This window comes from Haliotis rufescens, unplaced genomic scaffold, assembly GCF_023055435.1.
Source record: "Haliotis rufescens isolate VD_foot unplaced genomic scaffold, xgHalRufe1.0.p SCAF_4, whole genome shotgun sequence".
Lineage (NCBI taxonomy): Eukaryota > Metazoa > Mollusca > Gastropoda > Lepetellida > Haliotidae > Haliotis > Haliotis rufescens.
Window position 1 is genome coordinate 42150017 of NW_025964112.1, and position 21649 is coordinate 42171665.

The 21649-nt window shown below is 38.5% G+C and overlaps 2 protein-coding genes across 2 annotated transcripts in view; both read left to right on the forward strand.

Annotated features, from left to right (window-relative positions):
- Positions 1-3064, forward strand: part of LOC124135955 — a 44665-nt gene extending 41601 nt beyond the window's left edge. The window contains exons 47-50 of the mRNA XM_046501672.2: positions 191-417; positions 812-897; positions 1205-1255; positions 1893-3064. Coding sequence (XP_046357628.2) covers positions 191-417; positions 812-897; positions 1205-1255; positions 1893-1922 — 394 coding nt within the window. The 3' untranslated portion in view covers positions 1923-3064. The remainder of the gene's footprint in view (positions 1-190; positions 418-811; positions 898-1204; positions 1256-1892) is intronic.
- A 9536-nt stretch (positions 3065-12600) lies between these two features.
- LOC124135985 overlaps positions 12601-21649 on the forward strand; it is an 81257-nt gene continuing 72208 nt past the window's right edge. Inside the window, exon 1 of the mRNA XM_046501720.2 lies at positions 12601-12668. Within this exon, the coding sequence (XP_046357676.2) occupies positions 12662-12668 (7 nt within the window). The 5' untranslated portion in view covers positions 12601-12661. The remainder of the gene's footprint in view (positions 12669-21649) is intronic.

Sequence of the window (21649 nt, forward strand, 5' to 3'; positions counted from 1 at the left end):
AACACCGACATTTCCGATCAAATCCGAGCTCTGTCGATAATCCCCGAATCAACCCGATTTCACCCGATCAACACGACCATTTCCGATTCCTATTATAACCTTCAAACAACATAAGCATCAAATGCCTCCAAGATACAATGTTTTCGGTTATGTATACCAAATGTTCATGAGTGTTACATATCTATTCCAGTAACAACCAAGCCTTTAGAAGTGCATTCTCGGGTAATCTACCAACCAAGGGCAACTTCGGTGCTTCTCGTTACATGATGTACTCTCCACACACACTCTCCGAGACCGCGTCCCAGGACAGCGGGGAAAACTTCAGATATGGCCGACCAAAGGTTCTGGAAGGACGCTCGGACTTCCAGGATATGCCGGGCCCCGATGACAGATCGTACCCTTACTCCAGCCCAAGAGGTAGGTTACGTAACCATGACAACCATCACACAAAAAGATCAAGGCATGACTTGTCCTTGACAATTTACAAAATGAGTAACTCATTAATAAGACAATAATGCTAAAAAAGTAAAGGCAAAACAGGAGGAGACAAACGTGAATTATATTTTTACAAAAATAATACCTTATTAATTTAATTAATTAATCATCCAGTTAGTCAATAACGCTGATAAATGATAATGCAAAATAAAGGTGTAGACAAATCTGTATTTTTATCTTTAAATATTTATTGTAAACCCATAATATTATTTATTATACAAGAAGGAAGACACAAGGATAGGTCCTAGTTTCTTGGGCATTGATTTAGACAGTTATCACGACGTGAAATGTAAACAAAATGTATTTACTGTTACAGACGGAGGCGCTTATCCAGACACAAGCAGATCCAACTTTTCATGGGAAAATATGTTCAATGTATTGGAGCCTACAAGAAATGGGCCGGTAAGTTTGTGTTTTGAATAACTTAAATAACGGAAATCTCTTCCAACACAATTCTCAATAAACCATTTTTTACTCAAATGATATAGTCCAATTATTCAATATGTTACCAAGGAGTACATTCTTGACGTGGATGTTATCGCTGACGAAACGCAGAAGGGAGTTGATAACACAAGTACTTTCAAGTGATCTGAAACAACATTCATTAACTAAATAACACATACACAGCAACAGTTGTAACATGACAAATATATGTATTTGTAGAATACAGGAAGGAGAGAGTATATTATTTGACCGTCAATTGTTTCAGTTTGAGGTACCGAGGCCGAATGTGAACAGTTCACCAAACCGAGTATACAGGGTAAGTACGTAGGAATCATGTTAATGTACAGGAGTAATAATGGGACATATATTTAGGATATGAAAACGTTATTCTCACTCCAACTGGTTTATATTCATCACCCATTATTACAATTTGCATATCGTATAATACAGTTCACATATTTAATACAGGAAAACTTTATTACAACTGCAACTGGTTTATTTTCATCACCCATTATTACAATTTACATATCTTATTTACAATTCATTTTTATGTTTGTCATCTTCATGTTGGACCCCTCGACTTGTTCCGCTTCATGCATGATAATACCTCGGGCGTAGTGATACATACTTTCACTTAAGCCAAGTGCCGACAGATCCCGCCGCATAAAATTCAAATAACATGACGGCTGATTTTGAAACTAGATTTTGAATTTTGAAGTAAATACAATTTGATTTAAAGAATCTGCATATAAAAACACTTACATTAGGGTCACGACTGTCGCCTTGTTGGGTTCTGAAAGTCACGTGACGAGATGTAGTTCCAATATGGATTCCCCGCAATGTTGGACGAGATTAACTTTGGGTGTCAAGGAAAGCCGATAGGGATAGTTATCACGGAAGTGGTATAGAACGTTATGAAAAATATTCATTTGTGTATTTTGTTTCTGTTTCAGAATGGAAGACACCGCGATTCATTAGCATAGAAGACAGAAGTTTGTCTAATTTATTCCACGATGGTTAATATATGTCGCATGTGTCAAAGACAACAGGAAAACGGCATGGAAGCAATATATTTCTTCTTCGGAATACAATTCCAACATCGTTGTTCGACAATCAAAAGGATGATTACCAAGAGAAATTTCTTTAAACCCTGTGTGCGGATAGATGTCGTTTTTTCAATTCTGGATGGCTTATTGTTTATCTGGCTACATGCTTGTGGTTTCAAGAGAGTTCGGCTCTGGCTACCAGCTTGATGGGACGTGGTATCTGGATACCTGCAATGTGGACTGTTGCTTTTGCTACTGGTGTGATTGCCCCACGCTCAGCACTGGCATTGTGAACTGTTATTCATAGATATATTACACTGGATATATTACTGTCTCTCGACATATATTGGTATTATATTGATCTAGCATGACAATTCAAAGGTTAATCCTATCAGTGCTATACTTTTAACCATATATAATAGAACACAAAACACATCTTCACATTTTGTGCCAATCACAGTCAATATTTGACTTGTTTATTATCAGGAAAATAATTGAAATAGAACCTTGTTGACTTTGGCAACTTCAAATGTGAAGGTATGTTTTCATTTACCGGATTATTTTTAATGATATTAACTGTTTCTACCAATGATATGAAACAGTTAGTGAATGCCTTTTTTATTGAAAAAATATTGCTACACGTGTGCACTATCCTATTACAATGTTAAATATAACCTTTATGAAGCAATATTTTAAAATGAATGATATATTATATACATTTCAAGCATAGGTGATCGTCGTTCCATATTCATGTAAAGTGTATATATTATATCATGTATATGATGATTTTGTGACATCTTGTGACGAGATGGCTAATGACTTTATAATCGCTGAAATCCTTATTTTTTGTTATTTACGTTACAATTGTACATATGTATTATAATACAGTGATGTTTATTTTTCTACTTTGAACACTATTTCAACAAAATTTGACATATATTTTATATGACACACTATCATGCGATTTTCTTCATTTTACAAATTAAAAAAATAATTTTGTTTTGATTTTGAAGAGAGTTCCATAGACAGTGCAGATTTTGTTTTTATTGTTTTAATAAACTTTTTAAAAACTTAAAAAATATAGGTGTGTTATCATTTATAAGTTCCGATAGCAATACAAGGACATGAGCATATTACTCACATTTCTTGAAAAATATATACATACATAATTTCTTAACAGACTGCTCTAATTGCTCGTCATTCAAAATGGGTGCATAATATGATTCCTAAATACATGCTCACGATATAGTCTTTTGAGATAGTGACATTCTGAATTTTGGCGTCAATGTACAGATCCATTTAAAATAAGGAAAAGAAATATACGTCAACAGTTTGCATTGATGAACAATACCCGATGGTATATAATATATTATTTACGTTGTTAATTTGAATGTGGAAATTGACAATGTCTTTTTCTAATCATGTTCAATAGACATGCAGGTATTATAAACAAATGACTATATTACTCTTATACCCCATGAGATTATACTAACACTTATATTACACAAGAGCATTCGCCTCAACACAACACACCGTCGTCTGTTTGATTCACACGTCAACAGTAAAACAATTGATTTAGACTTAAAGCAACAAAACAATTTTGTTTTCACTTGTTAAAACATTCTCATAAGGCATATGATCAAGAAAAAGAGTTTTTCATCTTAAATCATTATGAAATTGGACAACAATCATTTAACAGGGTGTTTTTTTCCTCGCAAAATCCAATAAACTGATGAGATTTCCAAATTGCATGATACTAAAGTGAAGAGTGTTGAGCTTAGCGCTACGACTGTCGTAAGTCTATGTTAAGTATGGGAGGTACGGTCTCCTTAGAGGTAAGATCGCTTTGTACAACGGCACCCTGGACGTACAAGGATCCGCAGGTTGTCGGTTCGAATCCAGTGTCTATTGTGATCGTGACTGTTAGCACTATAGTACTTGGTTATAACGAAAGTGGAAAACACCCGCCGCTTTGGCCAAGTTGGTCTTTCTTCTAAACTGGAGCTGACACAACTTGATAACGCTTGATTAAATCACTCACTCACTCACTCTCTCACTCACTCATAGTCTGTAGTTAATGTCGACGGGATTCCTAAATCGAATATTTTTATTCATTAACAACTGAAAATCAAGATTCTTTGAGGCAATGCAAACCCACCATGCACACACGAAACGCTGGATGCTTAATATGTATTTCTGGTTTTGGTGATGTAAATGCGAATGAAATAATCATTGAAATTATTGTTTTGGAATCGGAAAGTCAGGAACCTTTACCCCCCCCCCCCCCCCCCCCCTCCAAATTATCTTTGTTGTAGATCATGTACAATGACAGTTTGAAACATAATTTTCGAAACAAATAAATCTACCATCCAAATTGTTTGTTGAAAATGTCCGCCAGGACAGAATGACGTATGTAGTTACCTGTGTCGGTGTACCGACCTTGAAAGGCCATCTTCGGTGGCAGCAGTGGAGGACTGGAGGCTTGGGTCTATGCAGGTTTGATTCAAGTCGTTCACAAGTCCGTTGTTGGGGTTAGTGAGTGCGTGAGATTGGTTGACCTCGCTTGGAACCATATTTCAATTATATCACGGCCTGTCAGCTTCATGCTGGAAAACAGCCAGAATTGATTCGGGATTTAGACGTTTACTTCTTTGGTGAAACCCACGAGCACGGGTATGGTGCTGAAAAACCCAGAAACATTCTCAAGGTGGATCAGGGGGTTGAGCTCACCATCATAAGAATTCAGCATGCCCAAATGGTACACAGTGCCTTGCGGCGCCGGGGCACGAAACAGCTATGGACATCCACGTTATGTCACGTTTTATGCTGTGACGTAACGCCGAATCTGGTATGGTCTTTTTTATAAGGCTTGTGTCGAAGGTGAGGTTCAACGACACGTTCAAAATTGCGCTTATACAGCGACATGCAGACAGACAGACAGACAGACAGACAGACAGACAGACAGACAGATTGTTTATTTGAGTCTCACCTCCCAAAAATATTTACATAGATACATATGACAGGACATATAAGTGAGCGACCCGTTAAGGGTTACGGGAGATTAAAAATATGTCACAGTATATATAACATAAAGATATTAGTGTAAAAAGGTATATAAAATATACTACCAGTTACTAAACATATAAAATACATTTTCTTCGTTGGAGAATTAAAAAGCAGGTTTGGGCTGTAAAGTATACATAATATTTAGAAAGTAAAATAACTTTATCAGTATTACATAACTCTAGGAATTTGGGATAGCTAAAACTGACGTTTTCGTATAAACTTTCTCGCAAATCATCGTACACAGGGCAATCCATCAATACATGACATTCATCCTCAATACTTTCTTTACACTGAAAACAGTCTCTTCCAGTCATGTTCGTATATCTGCCTGTTTTCAACTTTAGAGGAGCCTGATCGTAATTGGAAAAGGCAGAGCGGTAAGAACGAGGCACATACATACTTACATAACTTTCACACCCATACACATTTTTAAACATTCTATACGTATGTAATTTATTACCACCCGTTCTTCGCCAGGCTTGCATAATAGTTCATTCCAATCAGACACATAGTTTCCAATGCATATATCATGCACACGTACAACTACACTTTTCACGCTAACATTCTCAGAAATATTCAGACCCCATTCGTTCAGCTTTGCCCTCACACGAAAATTCCTGTTTTTCACACGTCCACCAGCATACCGTTCAGACCCCATAAAAACATACTTATTTAATCTAAGGGACATTTTAGTAAAACGACAATACTGTCTAACAATACACATCCACTGTCTAACTATCGGAGGAATCCATCCCATATCTCCATTAACAACAACATTTGGAGCGTATTTCCCCAACCCTAAGAAAAATCTCAAAGCACGATGGTGAACGGCATTTACAGTAGAAATGTCACGATGACCCCAAATAGATGCCCCATAACTCAAGACTGGCCACACCATCGTATCATACAATTTCGAATAAGTAGTGGATTGCATACCTCCGATTGCCTTATATTTACATATAAGAAGACCTAATTTTCTGTTAGCCGATTTAGCTGCTGCTTTTGCCATAGCATTGTAGTCAAGATGTTCCGTGAGCAGGAGGCCTAGATAATTATCAACAATATCTAAAACAGACTTACCAATGTTTAAAAAAAAAACGATGTAGTTCTTGGAACGCTTACATTTCTAAACTGTACAATCTTGGATTTGTCATTATTAATAAGGATACTATTATCAACACACCATGTATTCATAACATGTAATAGACTATTCAAATCATCTGCCGATTCTGCAAGAAAAATAAGATCATCAGCATATGCTTAGGCTGCAATAGTAATATCATCAACACAAATACAAATACCAGTTTCATTTAGCCTGTCAAGCAAATCATTAATAAAAAAACAGAATTGGCGAGAGAAAACATCCTTGTTCTAAACCCCGATTGACATTAAACCAGAGTGTAAGCATACCATTTATAGGTACACTGCATTTCACATTATCATATTACGATTGAAGTGCTAGAAACATTTTCCCTTTCACACCAATGTTAGATAATTTCTCCCACAGCACACCTCTGTTAATGCTATCATACGCTTTATGAAAGTCAATAAAAGCAGAAAAAGTGTCTTTTTAATACATTTTCTTGTTTCAATAAAAGAACAAACAGAGTGAATATGATCCGTAGTTGACCATTGACCTATTTTGGGCATTATTTAGAGCTCTTGTGCTTTCAGCAGACGGTTATTTAAAATATTACGAATATAATTTGTACATGGAATTGGTGAGGGTCAATCCTCTATACGATAAAGGATCCGAAGGATCTAAAGTAGAACGCTTTGGTGTGGGGTTAATATGCCCTTTAACCATAATGCAGGGATTTTCCCTGTGCAAAAACAGATATAAAAAATATTGTGCATAGCCGAAATAACATTTTGTGATTTAAGACATTCCATCGGGATACCGTCAACACCAGGAGCATTGCCATAGTGGCTTCAATCAACCGCTCTAGTTACTTCAAAGAGAGTAATCTTAGCGTGGAACAACACATGTGTGTCACCAGTCTCACTGTCACACTTAACATTCTGCATCCTGACGTCACCATTCAACAGTTTACACTAATCTTTCTTCCACTTATCTAGTACATCACTCCATTTCTCAGATACATTTCCATCCTCTAAAACCACTCTCATCTGTCTTTGTCTCTCCCCACCTACCCCAATCTTACCAATCTTCTTCCAGAACTCTCTATTATTATCCTCACACATTTCATCCAACCGTTTACTCTCCTTTCTCGCATACATTCGTTTAGCAATTTTGCACTACTTTGTCAAAATGTTTTCGCTTTCTAACAAAACTGTTTCAGAAACATTCTCTCATTACCAGGGCGTTTACATTTACACCACTTTCTCTCTGCCTCGCACATGTCATCCCACAACACACGCAGGTCATCATTCCACCATGGCTTTCTCACACGACGCTTTTTATTGCTCTTACCACCGAAAACAACATGAGAACGTGGCTTTAACTTTTCATGCATCTCTCTCTCTGAACTAAGTCTGTGAGAGTCTCCGCACCTAGATCTAGGTCACTCTGTGACTGGGTCGACTTCTCGAGCGGAAATATGATGACATTCAAGTGTGCTATACATTTATCAGATGCTAAAAAGTCAGAAGGTATATCAGATGTAATAAAGCGTGTTGTATAAACCGTATCTGCTACCTGACAGCCAATATTAATAGCATCACATTACACTGACCACTGTAACAGCCAGTGATCAAGCTTACTATGTAAGTCTGTATTTACCTGTTCAACACCAGCGCCATCTATTAACGCTGAAGGTCTTAGTACCTGAAAACAACTAAAAACCGAGATTCCCATGGTATCATGCAGTAGTCAACTACGGAGGCACCTCTCGTAGATACATGTATGTAGGTAAAGTCATTGGATGCTGTATGTCTTCCATTCAGTATACAGAAATTTGCATCTATCAGAAATTCAATCAGTCTCCGCCCATTGGCGTTAGTCACATAATCTACGACCTGCCTTTCGGGTAGCATGTCCACGCCGTCTATAAAATCATTCAGGTCTGAGACCCTGCTATTGAAGTCTCCACATGCATACAGTACTGTACCACATGACTGAAACACTAAAAGTTGCGTCTTCATATGCTCCAATACCTCTTTCAGTTTTCTGTCAAAAGAATGCTCTTGATCATACCATCTTCAAAGGTATCCATACGTGTTGTGAGTGCTGTGGTCAAAAGATGCATAGCTCTCACCACGTCACTAAGTCGTGCATCGTCACGTAAAAGTAAATCATCACTATCCACTTCGTTCTCACCTTTGTTTTTCTTATTCATGTTGTCCGCCTTGTCATCGCTTTGTTCTTCATAGCGTCGTTTACGGCCATTATCACCATGGTCAATCTCAACACAGATCGGTTGGACCTGGGACGCCATGACAGTAGAGACGAGCTCGTCGTCAGAGGTTTGAGCCATCGCTGTCAGAGACTATATACATGCTCAGATGTGCAAATGTTGTACAAACGGTGTAGCTATCTACATGTACGATAATGCAATATTTACACGTTACGGGATTTACCGTGAGGCAGCTTTTCCGCGGGTATATGTTGCACACAAGTGCAAGGCGTCAGCAACAATGACAGACCACATATGTGTGTTTGGCTGTGTGTACTGGTCCGGACTAATGCCGATTTTATAGTGCTAGCCCACTTAGACACCATGCCGCAGTTTAACATGAATACCCCTCTCAGACACAATATACTGACTCCGTGCCGACCAGTCCTTGTTTTAGCCCCTTAATGCAGAGCCCCAGACAGGCTAACAACAAGTACCATCTTTTAACGACTCTCCGGGCGGACGCTCTACCACTAGACCACGGAAGCGGTCGAATGTTAGAAGTCTTTGCCATGCATTATATGTGGAAATAAAAGTGTCCAAACCGTTTCTATATTCATAAGCGATCTCTGCTTAAAGCAGTGTCGATTGTACGATTTCCACCATGTCATGAGCACGTGTTCATGCTTTGAAATAGTGATGATACCAGGTGTTCGAGAAAAGGTGAGCGTGTCCTTCCCCACCAGTTGACCCCGTCACAAATACACGCCAAGGCAAGTCAGTTGTTCACCTGAAAAGACACGGGAACATATGGTATAAGTCAAAATAGGAAATTGCATCGGACATTGTGTCACTGATGCGTCAAATTTGGAAATGTTCTCCACACTATAGACTATAGATGATCGCCGCCACTAATTAGCTAATTCAAGCCTTTGGTGTCTTTGGGCTACCCATAGTCACTGCACGTCCCTCAAGTTTGTCCATTTTCCAAAGGGGTGTCACAGAGAGGACCACAACAAAAGATTTCACAATACGCAATTCCTTTTATGTGTTTGTTTCTTTGTTTATTTGTTGTTAAACGCCACACTCAGCTTTATTCCATCTATATGACGGCGGTCTGTAAATAATACAGTCTGGACCAGACAACCCAGTGATTGACATCATGAGCATCGATCCACGTAATTGGGATCGATGACAAGCATCAACCAAGTCAGCGAGCCTGACCACCCGATCCCGTTAGTCGCCTCTTACGACAAGCATATGTCCTTTTATGTGATGCATAGAATCATACATAGCTCCCGTACTTCATCCATGAATTTTGACAATCCTACTGCAAGTATCGCTTAGTGAAGATCGGTCCCTGGTACCCAAAACACTTCCACGCAGGCCTTGAATGTTGGCCTGATCTGGTGAATGACAAATGGAAGATAACCTGGCCAGACTAGCTTCTTTGTACCCCATGCTTAAACGACGTGGATCGTTTGCTCATGATGTCAACCTCCGGTTTATGTACATGCCGCCATGATGCTGATATAAAACTACTGTAAAATATCCCTCATTCTCTCAATACTGAACATGACATGATCTATTCGCCTTTTAGCATTCACAAGTTGTTTGAATCAACCCTACCATTGGGCTATCACAATAAAATGCAAAACATCATAATTAAAATTGATCATGATCAAAACATAAAATAAATTAACATTAATGTAAAGTTGAATATAAAAAATAATTTAGGCAATAAAAAGCAAATATTATCAGGTTCAAATGTAAATTGTGTAATGAATCCTTATAATGTCCATCTTTATGGCCACATTTCGGCCATGCGATTTCCATCATCAAGTGTGCTGCTTGTTCTACGCCCGGCCCAGTAGGGGCTGATATAAGAGGTAGGCGTTACCCGCTCCAGGGGCCACAAACGGCATATATTTCATTTGTTGCTGTGTGAACATCGACAGTATGGCTGTTCCTGCGTGATTTCCACCTGCCTGCCTGCCTCTAGAAGAATGACACTTCCCATGTGTGACCCATCAGTACTTTAAGGAGTCCCCCATGTTGTCTACAGGTCTATAGCCATCACCGTATTGTTCTCTGAGCAGATAAAACTACGGACGCTCGTGATAAAGCTCATAGCCACCGACAAAACTCTAATCTCCAGGATTAGAGAAATTGTCTTCTGTTTTTGTCTGAGAAAAGATCCGAAGCATGTTCCGAACATGTCCTGAAGTATAATCGGATAGGATGACATTTGAACAACCATTTCGAACAATACAAGATGTCTGTAATCAATAAACTGCAAGTTCTTGTTCTTGATGTTATTTCTTGTTTTAAACCTGAGCCAATCAATTATTTGGGTTTAGGTGGTTTTCGAAGCGATACTGATTTAACGTAAGAAAATGCAAAACTAAATTGTTTCCAAATAAGATCGTCTTCTTTAGTTAGTGTCTATTTTCTCATCCAACAATATAGGAACACTGGTTTTCTTTCAACAATCATCACAGGGTGTCTCCGCCATGTTAGACAATGAGTAGTTAAAGATTGTTAAATGACCTTCTTCAGAAAATAACCCTCCCAAAAATTATTTTGTTTTCGAAAGTATCATGGGGAGATTCCGAAAAAGTGAAAACGTTTATGTAACGGTCTACATATCAAAACGATTTAAGGAACTTCAAGTTATTGAAGCGGTACAATACTTCTAGCTGAACACCAATGACAAATATACTGATATGAACGATGTTTTTTTGTGAGTGAGTGAGTGTAGTATATATACTTATAGGAGAAAAAGATTATTACCTTCGTGTGTTTCTGTATCGTAAATATCACTTGCTAGGAACATAAATTGTGTTATGAGCCTTGGGCGAGCATGATAAATATATTTTGTCCCAAATGATATTTACGATACGGAAGCACACAAGGGCAATAATTTCTTTTTCATATATGTTTAACATAAAGAAATGTAAGTTCAGTCAATGAAGTAACTTTAGAAATTGCATATGAATACAATGTTTGGGTGATCTGCTCAGTTATAATGCAAATGATTTACAGCAATCTTTGCCTACGGAATCACTCATACATTTGGCAACCCCTATCTCAAGCTACGGAGAACATGAATCAATAGTTTAATGAGCAAACAGATGCTGCATTGATGTACAGTAAACTACGTTTACAACGAACACGCTTATGACGAACTGACGGATATAACGAACTAAATCTAGTGGTCCCTTTGAGTTCGTTAAAACCGTAGTTTACTGTATGTAGCTTCTATACGGCCTCATTTGCATATTTATCGGATGTCGATGCCTAGCTTATCGGATTGCTTTATCGCATCCATAACACTATCCATGTTATGATTTAAAATGAATATTTGATACAATATCATACATATAAACTGGGGGTAAAAGTGGTCCTGTCGTCTAAAGCGCTGCAATTGGGTGTGCAGAGTTGCGTGACTCAGGCGTGCAAGGATACTTTGATCGTTGGTACGAATTCCAGATTCGCCCTGATTATGTTTGTAGGATTGACAACATCGATGTTTGTGACTTTTACGAACTAATAAACACCTCAGACCTCATGGCGGTATAACTGAAACACTGTTTATCAAGGTATAAAAACCAATTCGACGGAAAAGAACATCAAGAGAAATGTACTTTTCTGACGACTAGGTGTGGCAAGACTCACAAATACTTGTCATAGTTGCCCCCACCCTGGGAAGAAATGTATCTTGTCCAGTATTCCTCGGCATGGGTGGCTTGTCCTGTCTTTGTTAGATTGGTTAATTTACAGCACCACATGTCGCGAGGCACTTAACGCTCGCTCACATGCAACCTGCCATATAGCTTTGGTTGATTAGGAAAGACTTTTGTTTATGAAGCATCAAAAGAACTCATGAACACGTCAGGACACTAGTGCGAGGTGTCACCGAGCTAATCAGAGCATCCAATGAGATTGTTGCTTCTGATCATTTTGGTTGACCAATGAAATGAAAGTTGAGCAAATTCTGTTGGGGACAGTTTCAAAATGAATTTTAATAATCATCATTTGCGATTAGATTAATGAAAGAGTGGTAGTCATCACATGTATGTATTTTCCAGTATTGATTATTATATGTAGATAAAAACTTTGTCGACAGAAAAAGAAAAGAATTCCACAAAAGAAGAAAATATCTTTGCGAGTTTATGACATGCTCCCCGATGACATCCTTCGCCTTAAGGCGACGGCGGCGGTTTTCCAACAGACAGAACAAGGAACGAGGACGACCATTCACTTTTCTAGGTATCTGGACTACTTCGTCGCAGTCGACAGCGTCGTACAAACATGACAGGTACACCTTCATACAGTGAAACTCCGTTAATCCGGAAGATAAAGTTTCCACTAAAATCGTTTCGGTTAAAGAATCCAAATATGTCGATATATGCGTTGCATATTTGTGATTGAACAAAACCTAGGGTAAGGTTTCCGGATTAACGGGAGTTTAGATTAACGGGGTTTCGCTGTACATAATATCCCAAACATATCGCACAAAAAGGAGAAAAATATGATATGGTATTCCTGGCATAGTTGCCGTGGATGGGTTACCATATTTGCAGTTATTGTGGACGTGGTATGTACCCTTGAAAACTCCTTTCTAGATTTAGTCGGATAACCATTTTTTTTAGAGTGAGTGGGTGAGTTTGGTTTTACACCGCAATATTCGAGAATTAGGCTTCACACATTGTACCAATGAGAGTGACGAACGAACGTTTTAACCACAAGGCCACACCACCGCAGTGGTAGAAGAAAGCGGAGTCCGAAATAACAAGTGTGTGACTCATATTAGTATTGAAGTAAATACGACAAAGGATGTGGGTAGTCAGCGTTTACAAAGTCATTAAAACCATTGACCATGGGTGCTGACCGAAACATCAGTTTAGGTCAAGGAATCGAACCACTATGCTGAAAGCTAAGGAGAATACTTCTGCATCCGCAATACCATCGTGCCATCAAGTGACTGTATACGTACATTTACCAATTAATTTCAGCATCTTTAAAGGTGTTTTGCGCCGCCTTAATCGGTATTTCAGTTATATTATGGCGGGTTATTTTAATGAGGAAGGAAAGCCCACAATTACATTTCGGTCTTTCGGTTTGTGTCGATGTCGCCTGCGATGATGAGTTTGAAGGTTAACGGTGCCTCGTAACGTTGAGTTGAGTATTTTAAAGTGGACGACTTGCACCTCACCTGCAGAGTGGTTTCGGGGACTTTATTTGGGACATGTTCAAAATATAGGTGTGTGAATTAATTGCCTGTTTAACAACATCAAAATGATGCGACGATGTGTCACCTTACTGTAGGTGGAACGTGATAAGATTCATTGTTGTTTGGTGAAACGGACTTGATTCCACAAACAACGGATACTGTCATCCAAAGGACGCATCTCTGCACACTGAGTTGCAGCGATTTAGACCAAAAGGTCATCTTCATCTCAAGGTCTGTGAGTATTGGGGCAATTTGAACTATTAAAACAGTTTTTCTGTGTATCGTATCGTAAATGTCTGACTTTAAAAAGATGTAATCCCAAGGGACAGGTTGCATTAACTCTGGTTTTAGTCTAGTTGTTCTTATGTTCTGAATGGAAACGCAAGTCACATGGATATATGAAGTTTGGTATCGATTTCATATGATGTTGTAGCTTGGCATCAGTGTATCAACATTTTCAATGAACTGATAATTCAAGGATTCCTAAATCCCCAACTAATTCGCACATTTGTATTTGCATCCATTTCAGTCATTTTTAGTACGAAGTACGAATTTGTGTTTAACCGCAACATTGTATGCGCAAGATTGTGATTATATCCCGGGGGGGGGGGGGGGGGATCTAGAAATACTCGGTTCTATTCGGTGTCTATTTTAGTATGTGGTATATAAGAAAGCATTGGATTGATCCGCACTTAAAGGGTTTGGATTTGTGTAAATATAACGTTTATTTAACGGGTTAGTGACATGCGCATTCGATATTCAAAGACGTTCTGTGGACATTAATTGTCTCTTACAGTCGTGCATCTTTTGAAGGGTAATATATGAGGATAGAACGATAGGGTTGAAGTAGGGTTTGTTATTATAGAGTCGTGTTAATTTTATAGATTGCCAAGTTTAGTTGAACATATCTCTTTAACACTTTCGGTAAATCCTTTTAAAATGATACAACTTTCGTGATGTTTTTGCGTTAAACTGTTTCTCGTTGCAAAGTCAAATCCTTCTTTTTAAAATAGATCAGGGTCGTGTTCAAAATTAGTTTTAGGACTATCGTTATTCCCAAACAAGAAAGGTTATTCGATGGTGATGTACTGGTACTTGATACAGGTATCATAGTTGTGTTTTGGACTCTATTTTTGCAATGTTTCGGGGACTGTTTTCAGCCTAGTAGCGTTTTGATAACGCTTCTAATTTTTATCCAATCCAATTTTTAATTGTACACTTTCTTTTGGCGATGATCTTAGCGCTGTAATCGCCTCTGAGAATGACTTAAAACATAAATCATTCTTGAACAGACGAATAAGCCGTAATCAGAGTGTGGTAAGGCCGACTAAAGTGGATTCTACCATGACATTGATGAATGCTTGATTCTGATTGGTCAAAAAGAAGTTTCCTTTTTGCTACGGAAACCCCTTTCAAATATATTAATCCTTTTCACAAAAAACGTGCGTTTGAATACATAAATATCGATTCATAACAAAATGGCTGCAGATCGATCACCCCCATATGAACTGTGAAACAATTCTCTATAATTCCTCTAAAACACCCTGGGTCTCTTATACCAGCCAGGTCTTTAATAGACGCCGAGTCAAGGGCTCTCGCGAAAATTAATAGACGGCGTAGCGTCAAATAGAGGATTAGATGGCCAGGCCCGGAGACTTGGCTGGTTGCAGGTCATGGGGCAAGAAATGATGGGGATCGTTGTTCTTACTATCTGTCACTAGGTTGTTCAAGCTTGAACAGACTGCTGTATGCAGTTTAAATATTGCTGACTGCGGCGTTAGACGAACTTCACCCACTCACTGGTGGAACAAGCGTGTTCAAACATGAACCCTATTTAACCATAAGACAGTACGGGCTGGGCGACATCAGTTCTGTTGGAAACATTCCTTAAATCCTCAACGTAAAACGACGCGGTTCTCAGGCAATGAGTATTCCGACAGACTGCGAAAACCTGTTTAATAGTATAATAGCATTTGCGGATACGCAAAGACCAATTTCAGCGTACATATTTGAAGGTGGGATGAGATGAAATGGCAGGGTAACCTCTTTTAACGCTTTTGGTGTGATGCTGCCAGGGATCGAACCACAGACCTTGCGCTATCTGAATAGGTGCTCTAATCCACTAGACCACGGAGGTGATCGTAAATTATTTGGTTGCGCAGGCACATTTTTTAAGCATGACATTGTCTTTTACGCAGCTACAGTACATCCATTCAAGTTTTTAGACGGGATGCTCAACTTCAAGAGAGTAGTTTATGTGAGGGTGGTGTGATCAACGCCTGCCCTAAAAAAAGAAAATATTTTCAGTTTCCTTGACACTTTTTAATCTCAATGCATCAACTTTGTGAACATTGTTTTTCTACACTGAATAGAAATATGAAAATGGGCTCGTCGTCGATCCGTTTGTTTGTTTGTTTGTTATTTCACGCCTAACTCAGCAATATTCCAGCGGCCTGTAAGTAATCGAGTGTGGGTCGGACAATCCAGTGATCGATATTGTGAGCAACGATTAGGTGAGTACGAAAACAAGCATTCAACCAAGCCATGAATCCTGAACACATGATCCAGTTGGTCGACTCTTGCGACCAGCAATGGTTTCTGTGAATCAGTTCTTCCCTGGAATCCTCTCAGAGGCGTGGGAACGTCAGCTCCAGATAAGCCTGTTTTCTCCAAGAACAAATAATATGAACACAGTCATGAACCGTGTGTGGTCTTGGAGCTCGCACATCACAAATAAAGCTGGGTGTATCTAATCTCTGAACACAAGTAACTGTCATAAATACGGTAATGTTAATTTGACATCGCGAAACTACGCACCTATCCTTCCTGAGACCCGTCATTATTACGGTTCAGCGACTACCAGTGATACCACAGGCGTGTCCTGCTGTGGGCGAAGTATCTCGACCGCTGACAATGGGAACATTAATGTTCCGCGGCTGATTTGCTTTCATTTACTTGTTGTCGTGTATACTCGAGAGCTGAGCGTCCTGTGGTGTCCTCGTGTCCCTTCATTGACATTAGGTTATATAAATGTAGGTTAATAGTGTGTACAAAGTAAACATGATGGCATTGTTAGAAAGACATTAACTTGTAACAAGAACGCTTTTGTAAAAAGTAAAATCTGAAAATGACTTGTTATTTGTTTCTTTGATGCAAGGGATTTGGATTGATCGTTTAATAGGGAATTTCTGACTGATATGTACAAAGAAATATAATCGCATTACGAAAAAGATCTTGACGTCTAACAGGAACGCTTGAATGAAAACTTAAATGCGACATTGACTTTTTAGTCAAACCTTTTTTTATTAATTTTGTATCACTGTTGCACGAGGTTTGGACTGATCGTTTTAATGGGGAATGCGAGGCGAAGTTCGTTGCCGTGTTTTCTGTATGACAACCATTGCACGATGGGCACACCATGGACACACCATGTTGGGAATAGAACTCGATTCCGTGGGAGGCAAGCTAATGTGAAAACCTTTGTCCTCGTGGGGCAGTGGGGTAGCCTCGTGGTTAAAGCGTTAGCTCGTCACGCCGAGGGCCCAGGTTCGATTCCCCACATGGGTACAATGTGTGACGCCCATTTCCGGTGTTCCCCGCCGTGATATCGCTGGAATCTTGATGAAAGCAGCGTAAAACCCTACTCACTCACTCACTCACTCACTCACTCACTCACTCACTCGTGTTTAAATAGTTTAGCGTTTTGATTAGTGTAAAAATACTTTGTAAATTCTATATCGCTAAAGTGTCATGTCAATTTAATTACATGAATTTGGAGCCAATATTCAAATTACATACAACACAATTGCTTAATTTATCAATTAATTGACTGCATGCCTTCGTCTGGAAGCAAAGGTTAAGAAAAATAATCATCTAATGTTCATTGATTGTATTCTATAGATTATCAATATTTATTACATTCAATATTTTCGAAGATTATTTCGGGTACATAATTTGAGAGTTAAATGCGGACCATGCGCCTTAAATCAAAATACGTCTTTAAAAACGTAATTTAACGTAATTTGCTCAATGGTAGCAGTTTTCTAAACCTTTCTGACACTCTCTGTGATCATCCTCCCGAGGCATGGGAGTTAACTGACTTCAAACGTCCAAATTTCCAGCCTTGTCGAACTAGGTTAAAATTCAGAGTTAAATTTTGGCTGGAATAACGGGTCTATACATAGTCCAATCAAAATCGCGTAACGAAATCGACATCCGGTTCGCAAATAACTATCGTGCAGATTTCAGTCGATGCAGGATTTGCAAAGTATGTGTACCGTCAACCCGGCCTCGAAAGATATTTTTCAAATCTTTCCATTCGAGATGTAAGACCTTTGTTATCACAGTATAGATCTTGATTGTCGATATGATCGTCTTGACTGGGCACAGCCATTTTGTTTTAAGTAAATGCAAGTGATATGAGAGGTGGAATATGATTGGTCAATAGGTGGGTATTCATAAGAGACATAATAGCCACTGGTGGCGCAACGATCGAGCCACGAAATTTCAGCCTCGTTCGACAAAGATGGAAACTGGACTTTTATAGTCAGTTTCCCTTGCCTCGGGAAGATGGCCTGTGTTTCCAACAAACAAGCTTCCCGCCACAACACGCCAGATTGTCAAAGGGGGGAGTAAGTCTGGTATTATCGGTAGATCGCCCAATCACGTAGTCTATATAGTTTATATTAGGCAGTTCAATTCTACCGGGTTATACCGAGGTAATGTTTAACTTACAGTACACTCGACTACAATTAAAGTTGTCATGAAATCCACCTGAACAAACTGTTTTTAGCTACAGAATTTCTGCCGACCCATATCTTCAAAATTAAAATTTGTAAAAAATGTTTAGCCTTCATTTTATCATTTTATTAAATTTGGTACGATTTAGCTCCCAGCTAATCAACTTTTATTACCTGTAAAGAGAGATTTGTGGTTGCTGCGCAAATCAAACATTTACATGTATGACATCATTGTGTACTATAGATTATTTAAAGCGGGCGTAAAATCATTCAACTCTACCCGGTGTTCGGACGTCGTCACTTATTTTTCTGTTTCTCACCTTCCGCCGCCTGCATATTCCCTCCCACCGAAAGAATAGAATAATATCTTGTTCCCGAATCCATATGTACTTGTATGCTGCTTCTTTAAAAAAAATCTCAAGTTTCACAATGGTTTGAAATCTACGGTCCTACATATAGATGACAGTATGCGTTCTTAAAGTGAACTATTGCGAATTGAAACTTGGAATGGAAGCATTTCTTTGCTACTTTTATTTCTGTGTTGCGATATAAGATTCGCCTCCCCTGTAGTTCATATATATCAACACAGGAGCAATGTTGATGCTTCAGAAAGTGCTTTGCTCAACTGTCTTATTTAAAGAATATACAAGACATTCTGCTTCATATATTTTGGGGGCAGAAACTTGTAATATTAAATATTTTTTCGAATTTCCTTGACATCTGTTTGATGTATTTTGTTATTAAGTAGACTGTAGATGTTCATAAAAAATTGATAATATATCCATATAAATATTGTAGGAATTAAGGGTACGAATGATTTTTAGAAAAAGAAATATATATTTTGCATTTCTTTGCTATAAATACAAGATCAGGTCCATCTGTCATTCGAATTTAATACATAAAAGGTATTTAAGAAACTAACTTGAGGTAAACCTATGTAGAAGGTTTTTCCCTTGTTCGTAGATTTACAATATTAAACTTAAAATTAAAGTAAATTAAGAACTGATTCGAAAATGTGTCTAAAGTTTTATGACTTGAATAGGTTAATGGTAAGAATGTTTTATAATTACAATATGACTTTATGATAATGGTTTCTTTTTTATTTACATGGGATTTCCTCTTTAATAAATCTGTTTCCGCAATGTGTTTCAGTTTCGGTTTTCGAGTTCATCTTGCTCTCAAACGTCGACCAGACATATGTTTAAATTGTCAAATATTTCGTATGGACCGCATAAGCCTCAATCTAATTAAAATCAGATCTTAATTCTCGCTACGCCAAAGCCTTGAATAGGTATTCTGATTAAGGAACCTACACTGACGGCCAAAAGAAACTTTACCACTTTAAAAATGAAATTGCTGAAATTTAAAAACATAAGTCCAAACTAAATCGATGCAAAACACATCGTCCAAACACAACGTTGCTCTTTGCAGAAAGTGATACACGTCCACTGCACGTTTTTTTTATTTAGAAAATGCGCAAAAGTGAATTACATGGTCAGTGGAAACAACGCGTGAAATAAGAGTATATAAATTATAGGGACGGCATGTCAGAGACTCACTCTGATAAAAAACACACCAGATATTCTTTACATCATGCGTATGTCTTTTGCGGTTTTTAGACGAGAGTGATTTTTTTTAAAAACTATAGTAAAGTTTCTATTGGTCATCAGTTTATTTGTTCCTTTTTTTTCTTTTTTTCGACCGCCCGGGAAACCTGGGAAAACTAAGGAGACGAGAAACACAAAAATAAGTAAAGACGCCCTAGCTGCATGTTTTTTTATCAGTAAATCATAAAATATACGTCATGTACTTTGCACATTACTTGCCATTATAAACCATTCATTTTAATCAAAGTTTAAATCTAATGTGATATCTAATATGGGCTTGTTCCAAAAATATTTGTTTGATTGTTGTTTAACGCCGCACTCACCAATATTCCAGCTATATGACCGCGGTCTGGAAATAATCGAGTATGGACCAGACTATCCAGTGATTGACATCCTGAGCATCAATCCATGCCTCAACCAAGTCAGCGAGTCTGACCACCCGATCCCGTCAGTCTCCTCTTACTACAAACATAGTCGCCTTTGTATGGGTTGCTGAAGACCTATTCTACCAATTCACGGGTCTTGTGCCAAAATGTTTTGGGGTAAATCGGTAACTTTGATGAGGCTGCCAATCCCTTTTGGTACGCGGATTTCGGGGGTCTATTTATAGGATGTTGGGGACTCCGAAATGTGGTAAACGAGACGCAATTAAATCGTATTTGGTGTGCAGATTCAACATTTTAAAAACATGATGGTGTTCGTTAATGTTTCCTACATAACATCTTATTTTTTCGATATTTTGTCAGTAATCTTGTTTCAAATCGCACCCTTTTTTCAATGCTTTTGAGATTTTGTTAATTCAGGGTGTGCAATAACACTCAGAGTGAAAAATTAGATGGTATTCGATATTCAGGGGAGGAGCTCGTAGGCTCCCTCTATGATATCAGTGTGCCACAATGCTATTCTGACAGATGATCATATTTGCAACAAGGCATCAGACGCTTAGGATAATTAGTGTAGGTCTGTTTGTGTGACATGAAATGCCATCGCCTAATCCCCAAAGACGAACACAAGTAACAATCAAATGAATCAAGATAGAAGTTAACAGGGAACGGCAAGCCATGCCGCGCCATCGATGCAATGGTCTAAGGGAGATAATCGTGTTATGATATGCTAAAAATAAATATGAGTAAGGTCCTTTTTATGTGCTCCTTACCGTGTGTTAAATTAAACTCCCCACATCGTATGGAATTTTGCGAGTTCTTTAAGAAAATTCAAGCTCCTTACAACGATAGTCTATTCACGCACTGAGAAAGAGCTTAGAAATGACAGGTTATCTCCCTTGCTGCAAGGTTTAATGACGTCATGGCATAATTCGGACATGCGCATTGACCACAGATTATTTTCTTAACGCAGTTACTTCCCTTTGATATAGTACAATGCAATGTCTGAAGTTTAAATATTGACCCTGCAACGAGCTTTAGAAGGGACGTACATCCGTTTGGAATTACTAAAGTAAACTGGTTCTCCTGTTTGTACGTGCCGCAAGTAGTAGACTGGTTTTCTTGCCCTAGAGCTCTTCGTCGAACTTTGTGAAGCCTCTTAGAAGCAAAGGACAGGGTACCCGTCTACGAATTTGGCCCTTTCAGCCAGACAGGGTCACAGTATGAGTTACTCCCCTTTGACCACAAACTTTACCGTCTGGAATAAAATCGACTGAATTGTCTCCCTTTGACCATGACTTAAACTTTTTAGCGTAGTTGATTGCGTGTCACTGTAT